Here is a 24,512-nt window from a genome sequence, read left to right on the forward strand (position 1 = left end):
GTTTGTTTCAGAAAGAGCATACTGTCATTTACTTGCTTTTATTATTTATTTATATGCCCTCCGCGGACCATCTCTGCACTGCGTGGGTGATTAGTGGCTCCCTGCACAGTAAGGGCTGCACACAGGGACAAGACGCACTCGGTTACGATCGGATCTTCCCTGGGCAGGGGGAGGTGATGAACTGTATGCCACTTTTTCATTGGCATACAATGTTTTATTGCCTACGGTGGGGCAGGTCACATACTGGGTGAAGGTGGGCAGTGTGGAGTCCAGCGAGACATGATTAAAGTCCCCTGATATTAGAAGAAGAGCTCTCGGAGATTGCGTTTGCAGTCTGCGGACCACAGAGAGTCACAGGCTGCCTCCACGGATGCTAACGGCTAATAGCGCAATGTCTGTGTTGCAGAGTTGTTCTTTCACAGCGATGTGCCCAGAGATACCACAACCGTCTTTAACAAACACTGCCAGCCCCCCTCCTTTCCTCTCACCGCTGTCTCTCGTCTTGTCCGCCCGCAGCAGCTGGAAGCCGGGCAGCCTACTCACAGAGGGAGTACCGGGCAGTGCCGGGATACTGCCACTGTGACCGTGTTAGCGTCATTAGCTCCTCAATCATATCAGGGAGCCATCTCACATTTACAGTGATTACAGGAAGGAGAGATGGTGTGTGAGGTGTCCTCGGGAGACATCACCCCCATTTCTTCCCTCACTGGGGATGTAGGCCGGGTCTGTCTGCCGGTAGCGCAGCTGCAGGGCGCATAGGCGCAGCGCTTAACAGCTGATCCCTAATGTAAACAAAGGAGCCATGCGCCGAGTGTCCAAACACGGGTGAAAAAAGTGGAGACAAAAGAAGAGAAAAGTCAACATAACTAGCACGAAGCGGTAATGCAAGATGGCAGGATCTGATTGCTAAGACATAAGTTAAAGGTTAAGAAAAGTAAAGAGGAAAATAAGAAAGAGGCTCAGTAATGAGCAGAGCTAGCTCTGCTCATTACCTGTTAGCTGCCATAACAGGTAACACAGTTAAGGTTTCAGAAAAAGTATTCTGTCGTTTGTTTGCTCGATCATGCCTTAAACACATCAAAATGCATAGTGGGATTATAATACAAGTGAATACTGTGACAAGCACTGGTACTGAATAGGCAATCGCTTAGCAGCAAGGTGAATCGGTGATGCATTAGTGTGGTCTGCACTTCCTCTTCTTTGATTGGGTGAAATGAGTTGAAAGTAATTGGATGAGGGAACCATGGGGAGTGCCCTGCATAATTTCAATAAAACGCCGTTTTAAACGTCGTTACAGCTGGCACAGAACGCCGTAAAAACGCCGTTCAAAGATGCATAAAAACGGCGTTTCCGCCTGTCTTTGAACGCCGCTTTTTCCGCCACTCGGATGGTGCGTTCAGGGCGCCATCCGAGTGGCGGAAAAAGCGGCGTTTGTCGGAACAGAACGCCGGTTTTTTCGGCTTTTTGAATGATTGAACGGCGTTTTTTACGCCATTTCTTAACCAAACGGGTTAGAAAAGTGGCGATTTTTGGCTCTAATGGTAGTGCACCCCCTCGACCTCACAAACGCCGCAGCACTTGGTAAGTTTATTGTATAGCGTTTTGGACGGGTTGATAGCAGTGTTAGCAAAACTAGCAAAGCTAAATTAGCTAGTCCTCAATTATTTCATTTGGTAGGCAGCAGACAGAGATCGAACATCATACAACTCTATTTATTTGGTAAGTAGGTAACAGTCGTTCTTGATGTAAATGTTTCCTTAGGAATCCAGCAATGCACCTGGACCAAGTAGACCTGCCGTCTCCACTGGGATACCATACCGCTCGGTAGGCCTTCTTACACATATCATTTAATTTATTTATCATGAAATTTCCCCTTGTGGGACTAATAAAGGTATGTTATCTTATCTTAGCTGACTGGTTTTGATATACAGTCAGGTTCATAAATATTTGGATACAGACACATTTTCTAATGTTTCTTCTGTACATTACCAGAACGAATTAAAAAGGAAATGACTTCAATGCAGTTGAAGTGCAGACTTTAAGTTTTAATTCAGTGGGTTGGACTAAATGAATGCATAAAAATGTGAGGGGGGAAAATTTATTTGTAAATTTGCAAGACACTTCACCTACCGCCTACTGGTGTTGGCCAGAAGGGCCGATGGCGCGATATGGCAGCCTCGCTTCTGTCAGTCTGCCGCAGGGCAGCTGTGGCTACAACTGTAGCTTGCCTCCACCAGTGTGTGAATGGGTGGATGACTGGGTGTGTAAAGCGCTTTGGGGTCCTTAGGGGGGGGACTAGTAAAAGCGCTATACAAATACAGGCCATTTACCATTTTAATGTTTACGGATTATCACAGGTGATTACAGCCAAGGAGGAATATGTGCCCGACGTTCACTTAAACTAATATAAGGATGTATAAAGGCTCTGTTAACATTATGAAGCTAGTCATGCTGACCTTCTTTCCTTTGTTCAGTGCATCACGCGTTGTCTACAACACCAGGTGAAAGTGAGGCCAAGCATCAGGAAACGGAGAGCTGCATTCAAGAGAGTAAAAATGAGGGCCAGGCAGAGGGGCAGCAGATGTTTCCATATAATGTGGCAGAATTTGTGTAAGCTGTTGTCTAGGGGTTAAAGAAATCCTTCATTTTAGATGTTGTTTAGGATATTGTTTTGATGCAGGTTTCCAATTTGCATGTTTGGGGTTTTCTTGCTGAATGACTGCAACTTTAGGATTTACATTTAATTTATTTTATTTTTTTAATGATGTAGTGTGAGAAATTCTTCAAGGCTGACATGTTTTAGGATTTCTAATATCTCTTATCTACTTAGCCCTATTTTTCTGGAGGAAGATGAAGCTCCTGACATCTGACCCACGTTAAACTCATGGACTGAACATACACACACCCACAATGGACAACTGTACCCTCAAACACAATAATAACATGGACTGAACCACCACTCACAACCACTAGCACTTTATATAGCCTCTGTAGAAACTATCTACACCCTCACTTATCTTAACTGCACTACTGTATAGCTCTGTGTAAATAATCATTCTGTACATTTGATAATCTTTAATCCTACAACTGTTTACAACTTGCATAGTTCCCATTTCTGTATAGCTGTATATCCCAGATTCTGTAAAGTTATTTATTTCATATTCTGTATAGTTTTTCATATTTATATCCTGTTCATATCCTGTACATAGCTTGTACTCACTACAGCCTGTACATACTTATAGTTATAGAATATTCACAACATACTTCATACCGTGTACATTATAACATACTATAATAGACCCATTTCTGTAATATACTCACATATCTATATTATTGCTAATATATATTGTAATATATCTATATCACTAAAGCACTTCTGGATGGATGCAAACTGCATTTCGTTGCCCTGTACCTGTGCATGTGCAATGACAATAAAGTTGAATTCTATTCTATTCTATTCTCTTGAAGAGGCAATTCAGCGTAGCCTCCTAGAAGAGTCTGATAGACAGAGAGAAGTTCATATTTCAAGGTAAGATTTGAAAGTAACCTTTAATAATTGAATATCTTATTTGCATCTTTACTTGCATCATTTTTTTGCAGTTACACAATTACAAAATTACAAATCAGTTTTTGGCAGACAATCACTTTTTGGCACAACACCGCCCTGGACGTCGGGCTAGAGATTTTGCGAGCCCCGAGTTGTGTATTAGTTGACAAAAAATAAATAAAACCCCAATAATCTGACAATTCCCTCTGAGCAAGCACTCGGCGACAGTGGGGAGGAAAAACTTTCTTTTAAAAGCAAGAAACCTCCGGCAGAACCAGGCTCGGTGAGGGACGGCCATCTGCCTCGACCGGTCGTGGGATTTTTAAAGTGACTCATTGGATGTGAAATAAATTGGCTTGTTTGAATCGTTTGTTGTTAGCCAATTTAAAGAGTCACTTTGATGTCAACTAATACACTTAAACTGTCCAAATAATTTTAAAGAAATATTTAGAGTCAATCCTGATGGATTGCTCTAAATATTAATTTTGTTTTCTTGGAAATATAATATCTTTAAATTCGTTCAAAAGTGTCTGGGAGATATTGTCAGTTTCTGGTAGCTGGTCGTTCTCTGTTTTTCCACACCATGCGAAAAACCTTGTAAGTAGGTTTCGCTTTTTTCGGAACAGGTGGTCTTTGAATATCGAAATCACCACTTGTTGGTACGGCGACGCTACAGCCAACGCAATGATAACAAGGTTAGGTGCAATACCCAGTACCTTTGTAATGTCTTTGAAAATTGCCTTTTCAAGACTTTTGATCCTCTTTTTTTTAATATTTAGAGTTTCTTCTTTAAGTTGCGCCCACAGAGCTATGAAGAGACCCTGCTGAATCTCATCGGATGGCGACACATTTGCCTTTCTTGAGGCATGTGTGATTACTGCCTTTATGAGCTCTTTAACAAGCAACTGTTCCTCTGACAGTGGAGCTTCCACTGTCACATCATTACAAGGTGCAGAGGGCTCAGCCTCGCACACGTCACACTCCTTTGTGGAGTCCTTGGTGGGCTCAGGCACTGGTGCATCTTTTGGCCCCTCATGATTCAGTTGCTGGGTGCATGAATTGGGGCAACATGCACAGTGCTCCGATTTCTCCCCCAAGTTGACACCCGGCCCTTGGCCGAAACCACCCGGTACTTGCCGTTCCTTGAGCATTTTCTTGTTTTTGTATTTTAAGTTAATTTCCTCAAGCTCTGTGTTCTTTTTTTGGATTTCACTGTATTTGCAGTTTAAGTTCTTATTCTGTCCCTCGAGCTCTGTGTTCTTTCTCAGGATTTCATCATTTTTGTATTTTAAGATGTTATTAAGTTCCTCAAGCTCTGAGTTCTTGCTTAGCATTTCATTGAAACTGTCCTGCATGCCTGAGCATTGTTTTATCAGTTTTTCCCTTTCTCCTTCTAGTTCCATGATTTTCTCCTTCATTTCATTAGAACATGCGTGTAGTTGTAGATTTTTCCTTTCTAAGTCTTGGAGAAGAAGTTGTGTCTCTTTGTGCATTTTTTCCTGTTTCTGTTTCTCTTGAAGAAACTTTTTTTCGTTTTGTACCTGGGCTTTTTTTAAGTCGGCTTCCAGCATTAAGTACTGAAACTCAGTGTTATTGAGTTTCACACCGAGCTCCTCATTAATAGCTTCTTTTTCTTCAAGCAGGTTGGACATTTGTCTTAATTCAGCAGAGTTGTCTTTGTTTTTTGTCATCAGGTTTAAAATCTGCTCCTGTGCTTCATTAAATAATATTTTCCAGCCCTCATTTATATCATCCACATTGGGCTCCCTTTTTTTGCTGTGTTCTCTCTGAGACATGTTGGAATCTTAATAAAACAACTGTGTAAATGATCCAACTGTTTCAAAATGTTTCTCAGGTCTATGTTTGAATGCTGCGAACACGAGTGCTGCCAATAAACTGACTAAAAGTTTGCAATTCTCACCCCTATTTATGCCTTTCGAATGGATCAGATGCTTTGATCAGCATGCACGATATATGATGTCATAGGGCTTTGGAGCGTGATGTCACGGGGGTGGGCGTGGAAAGGATTTTGGCCCGATTTGCCATTTTGGGGGTCTAAGCAAAGCGTAGTGACGTATACTGAACACAATAAATTATATACTATTAACGACTACCTGAAAAACAGGTAGAACGATACTTTTCTATCGTTTATTGCATTTATGGAGGGAGTGATGTATGCTGGGTAATGGCACAGCTAGCGACTGGGTGACTTTATTCACCCGTTTCGGCTGTTATCAGTCCATACAGTGGGCGTTATTAGCACAAACCAGTCCCATAGATATGGGCCATCTCCTGCTAGATTGTTCAGAAGGTTGTTATCATCCATCCAGATGGAGGATCACTAACAGGAGCGTGGGAAGACTCCAGAATCCACTCTGGCTGGAATCCGGTGGATATGCAGTGTGTACAGGTAAGACCGTTTAAACGGACAGCATTTATAAAATGACTATTAAAAGTCAGCGAGTGTCAGTAATGTTAATGTGGTTATGTTAGTAATACACCGAGTGCTAATATAACAGCTTTAAGATGCATTTGTAGATATTATTACTGTTTTACCGTCTTTATGGTGCTAGCTTAAAGTTACGGTGTAAACGTTAGCTTATATTGTAGTAAAGCTGTTACCGTTTAAACGATGTTAGTGTGGCGAGACGAGGTTGGGATATAAAGTAAATACTCTGCAGTTTTAAAAAGACAACGCCACCCTGGGAATTTCACCCAGAGAATACTGAAAGTAACACTAAATCACCAGAAAGGCACTTAGGTTCGCTATACTCAGTCCAGAGACGAGGTTCAATGATCAACAAATTCACAATTTATTAATAATTATCTAAAACACCATATAAAAGCACAATCATAAATATTCAAGTACAAATATGCTTAAAAAGGTATTCAGAGCTGAGGCTTACCAGTGGAGGGGCAGGGATGCCACACACAACTAAAGAAAGAAAACACACCAAAACACAAGTGCAACACACTATCACACACTCACACTAATAAACTAGACAAGGCAGGTGTGTACACTCAAGGGATCCCACCACCAAGGCACCCTAGTCTCCTCCACGTCGGCACTCCGCATCTGAATAAAAGAAACAAAGAAAATTTTAATATATTACAACAAACTAATGTGTAGCACCGGGGGATAACCCAACTGCAGGACCACACTGGTGATCCACAGCTAGAAAAAGGGCCTCCCACCAGTGGTGTAACAGAGAATCCAAACTACAAATCAAAAAGCGATAAAACAACATACAATCTGAATAAAACTCTAAAATCTGGAGCAAACGGAATCGCCGTACTGCTCCAACTTGCCGTCCACACGACGATAAGTTAACAGTCAATCAATATGCACGCCAGCTGACTCCGATAACCGGCATGCATATGGCCGTTGTCCACGCCGACGTCCACTGTAAAAGCTGACAGCAGCAGGGAAGAATTCTCACAACGGGAACAGACGGTAAAAGCACAGCAAGGCAAAACAGCAGCACTTCAGTTCACGTAGCTTGGCGCAAAACTAAGGCCCACACTTCCAAATAAGCCGGGTCACAGAACGTAAGCAGAATAGCTCAGAGGAGGCTTCTATAGCTACGACCAGCCGCGATGAGGGCTTCAGAGGAGTAACCCACAAACGATCTCTACCACACCGAGGAAGTCAGGTGACCAAAAAGGAGATCACAGGCAAGCGATGCAGAGACACTCAAATGGCCACTATTTATACCAGCGCCCCCTAATGGGCCAGGCTGAAAGTGGGTTGGACCGAGGGATAACATTCATCCTGCCACATTCTACCCCTCCTTCTTGCATCGTCGCCCCGACGATGAATTACAAAGACACCCAGATTAGTCCCAAGGCCTAAAAAATGCAGAGACAGCATGTACCCTAGGCTCAGAAATAGAGTTAGCAGCCCCTTGTGCCACCTCCCCTGTTGGTCTTGGGAGATGATGGATGTTTGAATGCTGGCCAGCTGTGGACCGGGTTGTTTTTCGCACCACCACATTTCTTGTATCAGAACTCGTAGAGGGAGCAGGAAGAGAGCTAGATGGAACTGGTGCTACACTCTGAGTAACTGTACAAGTGGCTGGAACATCGGAAGTTCGGTCTTCTGGTGGAAGCAACAACTCAGGGCTACTTGGAATCACTGCCACTGGGCTGTAAGATGGTGAAACATTTACTTGAGGAGCTACTATGCTCAGGAATAACAGGTCACTGTCACGTGATGAGTCATGTCCTGATTCTGGGGAGGATATTTCTGGGCCATGTGAGCTACTGCTTGAAGCAGGCCCTTCTGATGGTGTAGCTGCCGTTACCACAGCCTTCAACAAGGTACGATGAACATGCTTCACACTGCTGGGATCATCTGCAGGTGCAATGGTATATACTGCCCCACCTCCTTTAGGTGCCTTCAGGATTCTATATACCACGGGTTTCCATCGATCTTGGATTTTACATCTCCCTCTTCCACTCAGATCGCGCAGGAACACCAACTGGCCATTGTTCAATGGTGCCTCTTTCACCTTTTTATCATGGTGCCTCTTTCTGCAGTCGGCAGCCAATTGCAATCGTTCCTTGGCTCCTTCATGTACAACCTGTAGCCGGGCTTGATGCTCCTGAATCCACTCGTGCACATCTCCACTGATGGGGTCCGGTACTCTGCCCAACAGAAAGTCCACTGGCAACCTGGGTTCTTGCCCAAACATCAATAAGAATGGGGTTTCCCCAGTAGCCTGATGGGGAGTGGTATTATAACAGTAGAGTAACTGGGGTAAACATACATTCCAGTCTCTTTTTCTGGATACTGGCAGGGTCCGCAACAAATTGTGCAAAGTCCTATTAAAACGTTCACACTGACCATTTCCAGCCGGATGATAAGGAGTAGTGTGGGACTTCTCGATACCATAAAACCTGCAGAGCTGCTGGATCAGGGAGCTTTCAAAGTTACGACCCTGATCGGAATGGATACGCGCTGGTACACCAAACTTCGAAAACCACTCAGTCACGAGAACCTGGGCCACTGTAGCCGCACATTGGTAACGAGTGGGGACAGCCAATGTATACCTGCTGAAAACATCAGTCATCACCAAAACGTTCTCCAGCCCATTCCGGGAAGGTTCGAGCAAGGTGTAATCAATGGCCAAGATTTCATTTGGTTGAGAAGCCAACAAATGTCCCATGAAACTTTGAGCTGCTGGTCGGGTGTCTTTTGCAATTTGGCAACGTTCACATCTCTGACACCAACGAGCTACCTCAGCAGACATACCGGGCCAGTAGCACCGTGAGCGGAGAAGCGCTAGGGTCCTTTCCACACCTTGATGGCCATGGTCCTGATGAACATGAATCAACACCTGCTCAATCAGTGCACTAGGCAGCAAAAGCTGAAGTACCACCTCGGCACCATCAGGGCGATGAACCTGACGATACAGAACTCCTTCCCTTTCAATCAGACGATCCCATTGTCGTAGCAGCACCAGAGCAGGTGGAGCAAGCTGCTGCCGCTCCTCAAAGCTGGGTCGCTGCTTCCGTCTCCAGAACACCAAGATCTCTTTTATCACTGGGTCGACCTGTTGGAGGGTATGAAGATCAGGAGTAGTGAGATGGGGCAAAACTGTAATGGCAGCTTGTGATACCTCAGCTGGTCCCAGCCGCAAGGCTTGTTGAAGAGGTCCAGGCAAGGCTGTACCAGGAACCATGGCTTTAATCTCCTGAGGATCAGGTGGATGCTGGCGAGAAAGCGTCTGCATTCTTATTACTCCTTCCTGACCTGTACTTTAAGTCAAAGTCAAACGAAGCGAGCTGAGCTGCCCAGCGCTGTTCAGTAGCCCCAAGTTTAGCAGAAGACAAGTGACTAAGAGGATTGTTGTCGGTGTAAACAATACACTTGTGGCCCAACAAGTACTCTCTAAATTTCTCAGTCATGGCCCACTTAAGTGCCAAAAACTCCAGCTTCATTGAGCTATAATTTAGCATATTGCGCTCAGGGGGCCTCAAACCCCGACTGGCATAGGCTATTGGCCTCACTTTACCTCCCTGCTCCTGGGAAAGCACTGCCCCTAGGCCGGCATGGCTGGCATCCACTTCTAAAATAAAAGGCAAAGAGAAATCTGCATAAGCGAGCACTGGTGCTGTTGTCAGTTTAGTTTTTAATGCCTCAAAACTTTGAGCACACTCTACAGTCCAGTTCTCCACGACACCATGCTCTGACCTCTTCTTTGATTTTCTGCCTCCCCACTCTGCCACCAGTCTATGCAGAGGTGCCGCCAACTTGGCAAAACCCTCCACAAAACGGCGATAATAGCTGGCAAACCCAAGGAAGGAGCGTAGTTCCGAAACAGTCTTAGGAGGCTGCCAGTTAGCCACCACTTCCACCTTGCTAGGGTCCGTAGAGACACCTTGATCGGAGATGACATGGCCTAGGTAGCGAACCTCCCGCTGGAAAAAGGCACATTTGGCAAGCTTGGCTTTTAAACCTTCCTGCTGAAGCCGACCTAGCACCACATCCAGCCGCTCAAGATGTTGCGATACTGTTGATGAAAAGATTACAATGTCATCAAGATAGAGAAGCAGAGACTGGCACTGTTGATCACCGAAAAGGCGTTGCATTAGTCTCTGGAAGGTGCTAGGGGCATTACAGAGCCCAAATGGCATTCGGTTCCATTCAAATAGGCCGAAAGGAGTACAGAAGGCAGTCTTGGGCCTATCCTCTTCCGTAACTGGGACCTGATTATGGCCACTTGCTAAATCCATGGTGGAAAACCAACGGGCACCAGTCAGCGCATCTAAGGATTCTTCAATGCGCGGCAGGGGGAATGCATCTTTCCTTGTCTTGTTGTTCAGTTGCCGATAATCAACACACATGCGCGGGCTGCCATCCTTCTTCTTAACGAGCACAATGGGAGAAGCATAGGGGCTGCTACTCTCTCTAATCACCTCGGCCCCTAACAACTGGTTAATATGCTCTTTCACAACCTCGTACTCTGAAGGGGGGATGCACCTATAACGCTGCCGCACGGGGATATCGTCTAAGACTGGAATGTCATGGGAGATCAAGTTAGTGCAACCCAAATCAGTGTCATGAGCAGAAAAGACAGAGCTGTATTTCTTAAGGAGAGACCTCACCTGTCCCTGTTCCTCTGCTGACAGTTTAGACAAATCAATCCCTTCCATCTGATCCTGCACAGTAGGAGTGGCGGTGTGAGATGCCATTGTGGCTACGTTAGGGAGTACTTCTGTCACACCAGCGGGCAAACTGACCACATGAACATCTTCCAGGGTCCCTATAACGGTCCTAGGGTAAAGCAAGACCGCCGTAGTCCCTACATTAACAACTGGTATGTATGCAGTACCTCTAACCACTCGAACCAATGCAGGGGACGCTAAAAGTCCAGCAGGCAAGTTAACATCAGTAGGTTCAAATAACACAGTGGCACCTGAATATTGCTCAGAACAGGTGGCGGCCACTACTTTCATTACACCACCCGGAATGCAACATGCTCGCTTACCCCTCACTCTCACATGGCCAGACAAATCCAGTGGGGCTCTTATACTAACGTCATGGCACTTTTGCAGCGCCTGCACAAGGGGTTTAGGGGCCTCTGTGACAAAGCCCAAACTAAACAATGCTTCACCGTGTTGCCCAAAAAGCTCGTGGTAACACTTCCGAATGACATTCATCCCCAATACACCCGGAACCGTGGAAGGTCCTGCACCTGGAGGATCTTTAACGACCAACACGCCACACTGTGGAAGAAACTTGTCACAGAGCTCTACACTTAGCTCGATATAGCCAAGGTAAGGAATGGACAACCCATTAGCCGCTTTAAGCTGCAACCAATGACAAGCTTGGAGACGCTCTTGACCCCAGGACTCAAAATGCTGGCGGAAAAAACTTTCAGTAATGGTAGAGACCATGGACCCTGTATCAACCAAACAAGGTACTTTTATACCGCCCATGTCCACATCTATATGAGGACAGGATGAAATTAATTTCGAGACTGCCTCTGGACCATTAGAAACAACCCTTGAGCCAATAGACACCCCACCCGAACTGTGGCTCGGCAATACGGAGGGTGCTAGTTTTCCGAAGCCGTATTTAAAGGAGAGTGCCTGCGATTATGCAGAGGGGCCTGCGAAGGAGGCCGGGAATGAGGAACGCGTTCCCCATCACACTCCCGAGCAAAATGTCCAGGTTGCTGACAACGACGGCATATAATGGAATCGCCCCGTCCTGAGCGAGGCATTCGATGGGGGCCCTGCAATCGAGCAATGCTCTGAGTGAGCTGATTAAGTTGCTCCTGCTGGCACTTTAACAATTCCTTCATCTCGCTCATCTCAGACAATTGGGTAGACTGGGCTATTCCTGAAGGACCGCTATGGACCCCATACTGAATGCCATAAACAGAAGGGACAGAACTGCTTCTATGCCTAACGCCACTAGGCAACCCTTCACGTTCCCACCTAATAGCTTCCCCTCTAATCTCCAGCAATGTCAGTGTTGGCTGCCTCCTTACTAGCTGCTTTAACTCCCGCCGCAAGGTACTATCTAAGACCTGTTCAACAAATTGATCTCTTAATAAAACGTCAGCATTGGGCATGCCATTGGGGGCACTCGATTTAACTTTTTCCATAAGACCCAAGAGAGCGAGGGAAAACTCTTGCAGTGTCTCACTTTCCTGCTGTTTTCTAGAGAAGAAAGCTTCCTGCAATGCTACATAGGAGTCTGAACAGCCATACAGTTCTTGCAATATAGTGATTATCTTAGCAGGATCAGTCCTCTCTGCACTAGAGCGATATTTGATCTCCTCACGTGCTTCCCCTTCTAGGTGGTCAAACAGGAAAAATGCTTTATCAGCCAAAGACAAATGACGTGCTCTAGCACAACCTTCTATTTCCTCCAACCATTCATTCAACCCTATACCTGATTTTCCTCTAAACATAGGGCACTTTCTGTCACGGGGCACAAAAACTAGTCTCTCTGCTACAGAGACACCAGCCGTTGGGGGGTTAACAGATGATGCAGTTGAAGTAGAAGGTGTAGCACTAGTACCTGACCCAACAGCCCTCTCCTGACGCAGCCTCTCATTGTCTGCTTTCAGCTGCGCGATCAAGTCCCTGAGTTCCTGTAACTCTTCCTCCATCTCTGTAACACAGCTGTGAAATCCCACACCAAAGTAGCTGCTGCTTTGCCTTTATTCTGTACAAAATAATATAAAAAACAATTTACGTTACACCAAACAAAAAAAGAAGAACACACGTCTCTGTTTTAAAGAGTATATCCTGTCGACAACAACGCCAAGTTTGTGGCGAGACGAGGTTGGGATATAAAGTAAATACTCTTTGCAGTTTTAAAAAGACAACGCCACCCTGGGAATTTCACCCAGAGAATACTGAAAGTAACACTAAATCACCAGAAAGGCACTTAGGTTCGCTATACTCAGTCCAGAGACGAGGTTCAATGATCAACAAATTCACAATTTATTAATAATTATCTAAAACACCATATAAAAGCACAATCATAAATATTCAAGTACAAATATGCTTAAAAAGGTATTCAGAGCTGAGGCTTACCAGTGGAGGGGCAGGGATGCCACACACAACTAAATAAAGAAAACACACCAGAACACAAGTGCAACACACTATCACACACTCACACTAATAAACTAGACAAGGCAGGTGTGTACACTCAAGGGATCCCACCACCAAGGCACCCTAGTCTCCTCCACGTCGGCACTCCGCATCTGAATAAAAGAAACAAAGAAAATTTTAATATATTACAACAAACTAATGTGTAGCACCGGGGGATAACCCAACTGCAGGACCACACTGGTGATCCACAGCTAGAAAAAGGGCCTCCCACCAGTGGTGTAACAGAGAATCCAAACTACAAATCAAAAAGCGATAAAACAACATACAATCTGAATAAAACTCTAAAATCTGGAGCAAACGGAATCGCCGTACTGCTCCAACTTGCCGTCCACACGACGATAAGTTAACAGTCAATCAATATGCACGCCAGCTGACTCCGATAACCGGCATGCATATGGCCGTTGTCCACGCCGACGTCCACTGTAAAAGCTGACAGCAGCAGGGAAGAATTCTCACAACGGGAACAGACGGTAAAAGCACAGCAAGGCAAAACAGCAGCACTTCAGTTCACGTAGCTTGGCGCAAAACTAAGGCCCACACTTCCAAATAAGCCGGGTCACAGAACGTAAGCAGAATAGCTCAGAGGAGGCTTCTATAGCTACGACCAGCCGCGATGGGGGCTTCAGAGGAGTAACCCACAAACGATCTCTACCACACCGAGGAAGTCAGGTGACCAAAAAGGAGATCACAGGCAAGCGATGCAGAGACACTCAAATGGCCACTATTTATACCAGCGCCCCCTAATGGGCCAGGCTGAAAGTGGGTTGGACCGAGGGATAACATTCATCCTGCCACATTAGCACAGAAATATTAGCTTCTGTCATGACTGATGAAGTTACTAGTTAATAAAGTTTTCAGTAAAGTGTTTAATCGCAGCCAAAGACTGACAGCAAATATCTCGATTAGCTTCAGTGCATCTATAATAAATATGTGCAAGTTTCAGTGCTTCGTTTAAACTGTATGATACTTATACTGACCCAGGGTCAGTGTAAAATACAATCCTAGCTGTGTGAACAAAGCCTGGCTCCTTTAATCCTGCATGACAAACAAGAAATGCCCCCGTCCACACATAGCAGTGTCAAGATGCTTTGTGAGTTGTGTTGTTAAAAAAGCAATACAAAAAAGAAACACGTTCAGTATATTTTGCAGTTCAATGAAAAATACAACTTGGGTGATTTTTTTTTTTTAAAGGAAGTAAACATGCTTGGCGAATACAAATTAACAGCATCACATTCATAAATTAAAATCCATCCAAACACTTTCAACGTGTTTGATCATTTGAATGTCATTTTAAAAAATGCGATTGTGTTTTACATTACCGACAGTCTGTGTTTGTGTATGTTTGTATGTGTTGATTCACAATTCAGAAAATGGTAACAATCATTACAGAGACACATTGTTTGTCTGCTGAGAGAAGAGTAGTAATGAAAGAAGTGTATTTTGCTCATTATGATAGCTGCAAATTCAAGCTTTTCAGTTAGTTTTTGCCAGCAATGAATGGTTATGGTTGGTACCATGCACTTCAGATTGTTTTTTCAAGCTGTTAACATATTGTAGTTTTTCACCTCAGGCTACATTTTCAAAGCCAAACATAATGTAGCAATAGTTCTACATGTCATCTAGGTAAATACGGCCTGTTGATCCAGCAAAAACACAACCTACTTTCCTCTGTTCGATAAATATTAAAGTCACTTTGTAGCATGCTGCTGGGCTAAAAATAGACCCCTACTAGAGTATGAGATGACAACCCATAGATCAATAATATTACTGAATGAATGGCACGAATCTAGCTCTCAAGCGGTCCTGCCCACATTGTTAAAAAAAAATACGATTCAGCATGAACAGATGGAAGAAGAGCCTTGAGGGCTAAAAGAAAAAACAACAGAGCTGTTCAATACTGCTCCTGTAGAAATCAAAGTTCTTAAGTAGCCTATTTAACAGCAACATCTCAATGAGGTATTTCTACTGCACCCTCTTCTGCACCGTGATGGATAAACAGGTGGTGAAAAATATTCCCGATTATTGCTGAGTTTGGACTCAAACTCAGCACTTCATGTCTTTGTCCAGTTTCTGCAGCTTTGTGTGATTAGAGAGTGTGTTATCAATAGAATACACAGTTTATCAACGTGGCATATCAGAAGGTGATTGGCTGCAGACTCCCATCTCTGCAGGACCTGTACGCCTCCAGGACACTGGGGCATGCAGCTCGGATCTCAGCTGACCCTTCTCACCCTGGACACAGTCTGTTTGACCTGCTCCCCTCAGGCAGGAGGCTCCGGTCCATTCGCACCAGAACCTCTCGCCATAAGAACAGTTTCTTCCCCTCTGCTGTTGGACTCATGAACAATAACCGTATGACTGTTCCCACCACTAACACATGACCCTACGCTGTGTTCACTGCATCATTCCATGTTTGGCACTGATCACCACCTGCACTCATGTATATATCATGTATATATCTATCTACTTAGCACTTTTAATTCGTATTTTTATTTTCATGTCTATTTAAGCGTAATTTATGACAGGCGATTTAAGTAACTCATCACAGCAGCTGCACTTTACAGTCTCTAAGCTATATTTTCCTTGTTTTGTTCTGTCACTCAAGACCAAATAAAAGACAAAACTGGGGGAAAAGCCCTGTTTGTAATTATGCACTGCGCTCAAAGCATGCGACTTGTTTGACAGTAAAACGCTTGCGTGTCGTGGAAAATGGGGATTGTGAAATGTGCCCAAAGTTGACAAAAGCAGAAGTGTCATATATAATGCCATACAACACGCGCAGCAGTAAAGTTTGTTCCTCAACCATCATCCCACGTATGTCATCACAGCTGCCAAAAACAACACTGCTGTCAGCTTGAGAGGGAAGAAAGCTGCTGAGCAACAACAAACTCACAAACTCACCGTGGAGTGTGTAGATATTTAGCTCTGATTTGTGATGCTCATGGCTGTTCTTTCTCAGTGCATTTACTATCAAAAGCTAAATTCAAGCCAACTATGCACTGATGTATTCTTCTACTGATGAATAACACTAGGCTGCCCACACTTACATTTGATACAATATGGACACTTTTTACACTTTTTGTGAATGGTACAGCTTTGACCCTCCCCCCCCCCCCCCCCCCCAAAAAAAAAAAACTAAAACTTGTGTCAGGAAAACCCATTTTTCAGAGCACTTTTATGATCTTTTGATGCGATGCAGTGACTTTGAGCGTCTCATTTTAAAAGTTGTTCACAATAGATTCACGTTATTAGTCAGTTCTGGGTCCAAATTAATAACATTCACAGCCACCGTTGAACCACCATTCATCTGCTTCAGATCATTGCTAAGCAAGGTTTAGCTAAAGAAATGGGAACAAATTATGTTGCTATGGGTACCAAGGTGCCTAAACTTACTTAGGTGTTACACATAAAAACAACAGTGGCTCAGGTGCCTCCTTTATGCTCAATTCAATTCAATTCAATTCAATTTTATTTATATAGCGCCAAATCACAACAAAAGTCGCCTCAAGGCGCTTCATAGATACAGAGAAAAACCCAACAATCATATGACCCCCTATGAGCAAGCACTTTGGCGACAGTGGGAAGGAAAAACTCCCTTTTAACAGGAAGAAACCTCCGGCAGAACCAGGCTCAGGGAGGGGCGGCCATCTGCTGCGACCGGTTGGGGTGAGAGAAGGAAGACAGGATAAAGACATGCTGTGGAAGAGAGACAGAGGTTAATAACAGATATGATTCAATGCAGAGAGGTCTATTAATACATAGTGAGTGAGAAAGGTGACTGGAAAGGAAAAACTCAATGCATCATGGGAATCCCCCGGCAGCCTACATCTATTGCAGCATAACAAAGGGAGGATTCAGGGTCACCTGGTCCAGCCCTAACTATATGCTTTAGAAAAAAGGAAAGTTTTAAGCCTAATCTTAAAAGTAGAGATAGTGTCTGTCTCCCGAATCCAAACTGGAAGCTGGTTCCACAGAAGAGGGGCCTGAAAACTGAAGGCTCTCCCTCCCATTCTACTTTTAAATACTCTAGGAACAACAAGTAGGCCTGCAGAGCGAGAGCGGAGTGCTCTAATAGGGTGATATGGTACTACAAGGTCATTAAGATAAGATGGGGCCTGATTATTTAAGACCTTGTATGTGAGGAGCAGGATTTTGAATTCAATTCTGGATTTAACAGGAAGCCAATGAAGGGAAGCCAAAACAGGAGAAATATGCTCTCTCTTTCTAGTCCCTGTCAGGACTCTTGCTGCAGCATTTTGGATTAGCTGAAGGCTTTTCAGTGAGTTTTTTGGACATCCTGATAATAATGAATTACAGTAGTCCAGCCTGGAAGTAATAAATGCATGAACTAGTTTTTCAGCGTCACTCTGAGACAGGATATTTCTAATTTTAGAGATGTTGCGCAAATGGAAGAAAGCAGTCTTACATATTTGTTTAATATGTGCGTTGAAGGACATGTCCTGGTCAAAAATGACTCCAAGGTTCCTCACCGCGTTACTGGAGGCCAAGGTAATGCCATCCAGAGTAAGAATCTGATTAGATACCATATTTCTAAGATTTTCAGGGCCGAGTACAATAACCTCAGTTTTATCTGAATTAAGAAGCAGAAAGTTAGCGGCCATCCAGGTCTTTATGTCTTTAAGACATTCCTGCAGTTTAACTAATTGGTGTGTGTTATCTGGCTTCATGGACAGATAGAGCTGGGTGTCATCTGCATAGCAGTGAAAATGTATGCTATGTCTTCTAATGATACTGCCTAAGGGAAGCATGTATAATGTAAACAGAATTGGTCCTAGCACTGAACCCTGTGGAACTCCATAATTAACCTCAGTGTGTGAAGAGGACTCTCCATTTACATGCACAAATTGGAGTCTATTAGATAGATATGATACAAACCACTGCAGCGCGGTACTTGTAATACCTACAGCATGTTCTAATCGCTCTAATAGGATATTATGATCAACAGTATCGAACGCTGCACTGAGGTCTAGCAGGACAAGCACAGAGATGAGTCCACTGTCAGAGGCCATAAGAAGATCATTTGTAACCTTCACTAAAGCTGTTTCTGTGCTGTGCTGAGCTCTGAAACCTGACTGAAACTCTTCAAATAAACCATTCCTCTGCAGATGATCTGTTAGCTGTTTGACAACTACTCTTTCAAGGATTTTTGATATGAAAGGAAGGTTGGAGATTGGCCTATAATTAGCTAAGACTGCTGGGTCTAGAGATGGCTTTTTGAGTAAAGGTTTAACTACAGCCAGCTTGAAGGCCTGTGGTACATAGCCGATTATTAGAGATAGGTTGATCATATTTAAGATCGAAGAATTAATTAATGGCAGGACTTCTTTGAGCAGTTTTGTAGGAATGGGGTCTAAAAGACACGTTGATGGTTTGGAGGAAGTAATTATTGAAGTTAACTCAGAAAGATCAATTGGAGAAAAAGAGTCTAACTTAATATCAATGGTACTAAGAGTAGCTGTAGATAATATTACATCTGTGGGATGATTATTGGTAATTTTTTCTCTAATGATAAAAATTTTATTTGTGAAGAAGTTCATGAAGTCATTACTAGTTAACGTTAAAGGGATGGTTGGCTCAAAAGAGCTCTGACTTTTTGTCAGCCTGGCTACAGTGCTGAAGAGAAACCTAGGGTTGTTCTTATTTTCTTCAATCAGTGATGAATAGTAAGATGTTCTGGCTTTGCGGAGGGCTTTCTTATAAAGCAGCAAACTATTTCTCCAGGCTAAATGATGATCCTCTAGATTTGTGACACGCCATTTCCTCTCCAGATTACGAGTCATCTGCTTTAGGGTACGTGTTTCAGAATTATACCACGGAGTCAGGTACTTCTGATTTGAGGCCTTAGTTTTCACAGGAGCTACAGTATCCAGAGTCGTACGTAGTGAGGAGGTGAAATTATTAACAAGATAATCGACCTCTGTTGGGGTAGCGTTCAGATAGCTGCTTTGCTCTGTGTTGGTACAGGGCATTGGAGATGATAACAGTGGGTGGATTATATTCTTAAACTTAGTTACAGTGCTTTCAGAAAGACATCTACTTTGATAAAGTCTACTCTTCACCGCTGTGTAATCAATTATTGTAAAAGTAAATGTTATCAGGAAATGATCAGACAGGAGAGGGTTTTCAGGAAACACTGTTAAATGTTCAGGTTCGATGCCATATGTTAAAACAAGATCTAGAGTGTGATTAAAGTGGTGGGTGGGTTCTTTTACATTTTGAGAGAAACCAATTGAGTCTAATAACAGATTAAATGCCATGTTGAGGCTGTCATTTTTTGCATCTACATGGATGTTAAAATCACCCACAATAATTATTTTATCTGAGCTCAGAACTAAATTAGATATAAAGTCTGAGAAATCAGACAGAAACTCTGTGTAAGGCCCAGGTGGACGATAGATGATAACAAGTAAGACTGGTTTCTGAGTTTCACAGCTGGGGTGGACAATGTTAAGCATCAGGCTTTCAAATGAATTAAAAGTCTGTCTTGGTCTTTCATTAATTAATAGGCTGGTGTGAAAAATTGCTGCCACACCGCCCCCTCGGCCTGTGCTTCGAGATTTCTGGTAGTTAGAATGGCTCGGGGGTGTTGATTCATTTAAACTAACATAATCATCCTGCTGCAACCAGGTTTCTGTAAGGCAGAGTAAATCAATTTGTTGATCAATTATTAAGTCATGTACTAACAGAGACTTGGAGGAGAGAGACCTAATATTTAATAATCCACATTTCACTGTTTTACTCTTTGGTTCAGATGTGGATACTGTATTGTTCTTTCTTTGTGATTGTTTATGTTTAAGTTGTTTGTTGCTGGTTTTTAGTTTGTTTTTTGTCTTTTTGGAAGCTGACACAGTCTCTATGGAGATGGGTTTTTGGGGGGGTAGCAGGAGGAGAGAAGCTGCAGAGAAGCGTGTAAGACTGCAACTCTGCTTCCTGGTCCCAACTCTGGATAGTCATATTTTGGGGGGTTTAATAAATTTGTCCATATTTCTAGAAATGAGAGCTGCTCCATCCAAAGTGGGATGGATGCCGTCTCTCCTAACAAGACCAGGTTTCCTCCAGAAGGTTTGCCAATTATCTATGAAGCCCACATCGTTTCTGGGACACCACTCAGACAGCCAGCAATTTAAGGAGAACATGCGGCTAAACATGTCACTCCTGCTCGAATGATTCATGGGTCAGTGCTGAGTGGCTTAACAGAGAAAAAAACAGCAAAAGAAAGTTTTAAAATGTTGTAAATTGCACGTAATTCCATGAAGTGATGTTTTATATTACAGCACATTAAAGAAATACTGCTACTAAAAGATTACAGATGCATTGGTGCAAGTTGAAATGTTTACTTTAAAGATGGCTTTTTGAACGTGTTCATAAGTAAGCAAGTATTAGAACAACTAATCTCTGCAAAGACTTGAATTCTGCACCATGTTCGTTAACTTAATCTTAATCACTTAAATTCTGAATTATTTTACAGAAGCCACAATTGTTTTTGTTAAACAACCTGCAGCCAATGGCATCCAACAGTCCAAATAATATATGCTGTAATTCTTACTTGTTTCTACAGATCTGTGTTTGGCCATCAACGCCACCATCACCCCTTCTCCCTTCACACTTACTTGTGTTGTTTCCCAGCGATGTCACAACACAGCGTTACCTGTGGTTAAATGGACCTTTCTACCAGCGGGCACGGATCAACCAGAAGACGAACTCCTCATCGCCCGTGTCAATATGAGGAAGGAGCGTTTCTATGGCCAAAGATGAAGCTGACAGTGGTGAAACAGGGGAAGATCTTTGAGCTGGTTATCTTGAACGTGTCCGAGGGGGACCGGGGGCTCTACATGTGCCGGGTGCAGGAGTTTAAAAAGCATCAGGCTCGCTGGAAAGCTTCATCCAACTATACTGCTGCTACTGAGCTCAGAGGTGAGGGCTTGGTTTGCTATCTTGGAGCTTCCCTGTAGTTATAGTTACTGTTTGAGATTTGATAATTTATAAGTGATTTACAAACCACCATATTAGAATCGGATCCATTGACTGAGTCAATACATATGGAAGGTGAGTATCAGAAGGTGAGTAACAGCCAGGTGCTGCTAATCAAATCAAACTGATTATCAGTAAGAGTGAGAAGCAAAGTCTTTGCTTGTCTGGAGCATTCAGGTGTGCGTCAGAGATATCAGCAGTGATCTTACAGAAACAACTATCGCTGCTTCTCTACCTCGAAAGAGTTATAAAGTAATTTCCAAACAATTTGACATCCAGATCTACAGCGACAGCATTTAAGACCGCTGCCTGTCTTCCCAGAGGTGGATGTCCTGAGAAATTCCCGAGATCAGGCGATACGATGCTCAGAGAAACGATGAAAAACCATATACACTACAGGCCTCGGTTAGTGTTTTAAAAGTTAAACTTCATGACAGTGCAGTTCAGTTAAAAAGACTGAACAAGAATGTTTTGTTTGGAAGGATTTCCAGGAGAACGACTTTTCTCTGACATGGACGAATCATTCGTTTTGGTCATTTCATGGGACAGTATCAAAAATACTTAACAATAAACACTCTTAAATGCCAAACAGGCACATTTGGTTTGAATTCCACCATACAGGATTTGAGAAGATCCAGGGAGCCTTTAAATTTCATAAAGGTTGTGTTCGAGAAACATAAGAGTAGTCGATTTTTGATAAGCGGGTTTGTTTTTGAACTGTTCAGAGAATGTCACTGCTGCAACTGTGTCAAAGGCTCCAAAATAAAAGTTTAGATAAAAAAGATTTATTGACAAGCAAAACAGCATCTCTATATATTACATAAAGTCATCTTATGTACAAAATTAATTTGTATTGACTGAAAACACACAGTCCTCGTGCTGGAGCTGCATGTTCAGAGTCTTTGCAGTCATCCTTGTCAGCTCACGGTCACAGCACTTTATTCTATGCTTCTGCACTTTGGAAACAGCAGATGTGGAGTCAAATCAGGATTTGTTGTCTTTGCCTGCTTGGCTGGGGGGAGGATCCATCAGGTCCTTAAATCCCAGTTTCTCCAGAGGCTCCTTGGTCATCAGCTGACTGAAAACAAAAAATAAAACCAAGACGATTATACACGTTACCTTTGTCGATTCACTAGGTAACATTTTCATTGGCTTTCTTACTGGTCCATTCGGCACTCCAGGTAGTCTTTGGACTGCAGTCGGCACATGGAGTTGTCATAGTTGTTCTCTCTGAGACATTTCATGAACTTTTCTTTGAAGGCTTTGCACTCTCCTGGAAAAACAAAAGGACAAAATCAGGACTTGTGCATTTGTATGGTCATCTGTAACCCCCAGTAATAAAACTGTTTCTTCCGAGCCACACAACGCTAGTGCTTAAGGGGAACATTAAAGAATCAGGAGCCCACAGGTTGTCATCAACTTTCAGCCCCGATAAGGCGGCCCATCACGATCATCAGTCAGGATTTACAGAAGAAGCTGACATCCAGCACAAGTTATCGAGAACAATGGCCAACAACATAATGCACATATTTGATTTTTAATTGCCATTAAAAGTCTTTGAAAGTTATGACACGCTAATGAGGGTTCTTCTGTAGATCATACACGCAGAAAAAAAAATCATGTTAATAAAAACAGAATCAGTGAAGTTTGTATGAAACACAACATTTGTGCTACTGCCAAAACTTTCTGTCCATGACTGTGTATCATGATACTTTTCTAGCTTTTTAAGTGAAGGGCTGCTGCCAACATATTGCTTGAAGGTTCTGTGCAGTTTATATAGAGCAGGACAGACATTTGTGTTTTCAAATGAAAGGGAAAAAAATCAAACAGCAGGTGAGGCGTTGTCCTACAAAGTTTCCTGTTGTTTGTGAGCGAGTTGTTTTACATACACTCATCATGCGCATGAATGGTCATTTTGAGCTTTTATAATTTCTTTAAAGTGCAACCAAGGTGCAACTTGCTAACGAACATTTAACCAAATAGTGCGGGTGTACATATATGAGCCTGTGTTGATTAAAGAAAATAATTTCAAACTTGTGCACCCAATTATAGTTTTGAAAACCATGAAAGATGTGTGGTGGTCAATCTTCATTTTCATTAAATGTCTCTTATTTTAATAAAGCAAACTGATCAGAAGTTTAATGTAGTTAAGAACATTTATAACTGGTATAAATATAACGCAGAGCAGCACATCATACATGTTTGTGTAAACGCTATTTTCATTACAGTCTGTCCTTCAGACCTTCTGTCCTAATAGCAATAGCATCAAGCATCGCTGTAAACGTCCATGTACCAATCCTGCTAAAAGGCAGCTGGCTTAGACAAAGGTCTATGAGTGCATTGCACTTATTTAAAACATTTCTAAATATTTATAGCATACACTGTCACAGTTATTATTAATTCTGTCGCTGTTGTGTCTGCGGTGAGGGGAACGAGAGTTATTTAACGGGGCAGACAGGCTCAGCTGGAGCTTACCGAAATGGTCCAGAGGGAACGAGCCTTTGTCCGGAGGCCGAGGTTTAAAAGTCTTCGACCCGAAATTCATAGCGGTAGACATTTTCTCTCAGTTCACAGAGGGCCGTCTCAAAATGTTTTGACATAAACAACAGCCTCTCCGTTTGACCCTGCTGTCGCGCAAGTATGACGTTTTATTTTGAGGGCTCGGCAGACAGACATTAGTAATCGATTGATGCTATCGTAAACTGTCCGCACTTTCGTGAAAGAATAAGAGCTGATATTAATTAAACCCATATATGGGTTTAATTTTGGTCTTAATAAATGTGTAACTTATTTTTTTCCGTGGCATTAACAACCAGTCTGCTAAAAATGACCACGTAATGCACAATAGCAAACGGATACTATAGGACTACAGGGGGAAAGCACAGTGATCAGAATTTCCCCTCATTACAAACAAATGACTTTGGATACTTTGCAAAATAAAGTTCTCATGAAAACTAAAAAACAGTTTCATAATTCAAAATAATATAACGGACTAAAAAAGAAACTCTAACTGTACACTGAATCTGATAGAACCGATTCATACTGTTCTCTTAGATACTGTAAGAAATTGAAAATCATAACTGCTGGTTGAAAATATTATTTAAAAATGATTTGATGCAACAACAAAAACGATTGCCTCAGGCAGCTGCCGACAGACGGTGATGAGGAACAGGAAGAGAAACTGTCACGGACGACCGAGCCCCTACATGGGATGACAGACAGAGGAACTGACTGACATTAGGAAATCCTACTGGTTAGAAGCCGACAGCGCAGAGGCTCCGATGATGGCAACACAAACACAGGCCCCAAGTGCCAGATCCATAGAAGTAAGCGTTTA

General features: G+C 43.0%; 3 protein-coding genes and 1 long non-coding RNA gene across 6 annotated transcripts in view; 1 reads left to right on the top strand and 3 right to left on the bottom strand.

Annotated features, from left to right (window-relative positions):
• Positions 1-1,406: 1,406 nt before the first annotated feature.
• Positions 1,407-24,512, top strand: part of LOC146702624 (arf-GAP with dual PH domain-containing protein 1-like) — a 59,029-nt gene continuing 35,923 nt past the window's right edge. Inside the window, exons 1-6 of one of the 3 annotated variants that reach the window (XM_085465550.1) lie at positions 1,407-1,581; positions 1,762-1,824; positions 2,475-2,610; positions 2,831-3,529; positions 5,878-5,957; positions 20,763-21,118. The gene's annotated coding sequence lies outside the window, so the exon portion shown is untranslated. Of the gene's footprint in view, positions 1,582-1,761; positions 1,825-2,474; positions 2,611-2,830; positions 3,530-5,617; positions 5,958-20,385; positions 21,119-24,512 lie in introns of those variants that run through there. The other 2 variants (XM_085465551.1, XM_085465552.1) reach the window with 2 other exon arrangements.
• Positions 3,531-5,438, bottom strand: LOC146702625 (uncharacterized). Its single transcript, XM_085465549.1, has one exon. The coding sequence runs from the start codon at positions 5,341-5,343 to the stop codon at positions 4,027-4,029; it is 1,317 nt and encodes a 438-aa protein (XP_085321675.1). The 5' UTR covers positions 5,344-5,438; the 3' UTR covers positions 3,531-4,026.
• LOC146702626 (uncharacterized) lies at positions 6,231-13,993 on the bottom strand. Its single transcript, XR_014921866.1, has 4 exons — positions 13,450-13,993; positions 13,189-13,275; positions 12,585-12,731; positions 6,231-6,623 (listed from the first exon to the last, which is right to left on the bottom strand). It is a non-coding gene; the product is annotated as an uncharacterized LOC146702626 (long non-coding RNA).
• cox19 (cytochrome c oxidase assembly factor COX19) lies at positions 21,945-24,223 on the bottom strand. Its single transcript, XM_085465553.1, has 3 exons — positions 23,651-24,223; positions 22,337-22,448; positions 21,945-22,253 (listed from the first exon to the last, which is right to left on the bottom strand). Exons 1-3 carry the CDS (start codon positions 23,730-23,732, stop codon positions 22,160-22,162), a joined length of 288 nt encoding a protein of 95 aa, XP_085321679.1. The 5' UTR covers positions 23,733-24,223; the 3' UTR covers positions 21,945-22,159.

Source organism: Copadichromis virginalis, linkage group LG8 (genome assembly GCF_057382275.1).
Source record: "Copadichromis virginalis isolate Kocher_CV1m ecotype Utaka linkage group LG8, C_Virginalis_male_GT1.1, whole genome shotgun sequence".
Taxonomy (NCBI): domain Eukaryota; kingdom Metazoa; phylum Chordata; class Actinopteri; order Cichliformes; family Cichlidae; genus Copadichromis; species Copadichromis virginalis.

What these genes read in the sequence shown, in the direction of transcription:
- LOC146702625 (XM_085465549.1), bottom strand. Translation starts at nt 5,343, where the DNA reads ATGTCTCAGAGAGAACACAGCAAAAAAAGGGAGCCCAATGTGGATGAT.
- cox19 (XM_085465553.1), bottom strand. Translation starts at nt 23,732, where the DNA reads ATGTCTACCGCTATGAATTTCGGGTCGAAGACTTTTAAACCTCGGCCT. An exon ending in GTTCCCTCTGGACCATTTCG is followed by an intron (nt 22,449 to 23,650) that starts GTAAGCTCCAGC and finishes TTGTTTTTCCAG; the next exon opens with GAGAGTGCAAAGCCTTCAAA. An exon ending in CTGGAGTGCCGAATGGACCA is followed by an intron (nt 22,254 to 22,336) that starts GTAAGAAAGCCA and finishes TTTTGTTTTCAG; the next exon opens with TCAGCTGATGACCAAGGAGC.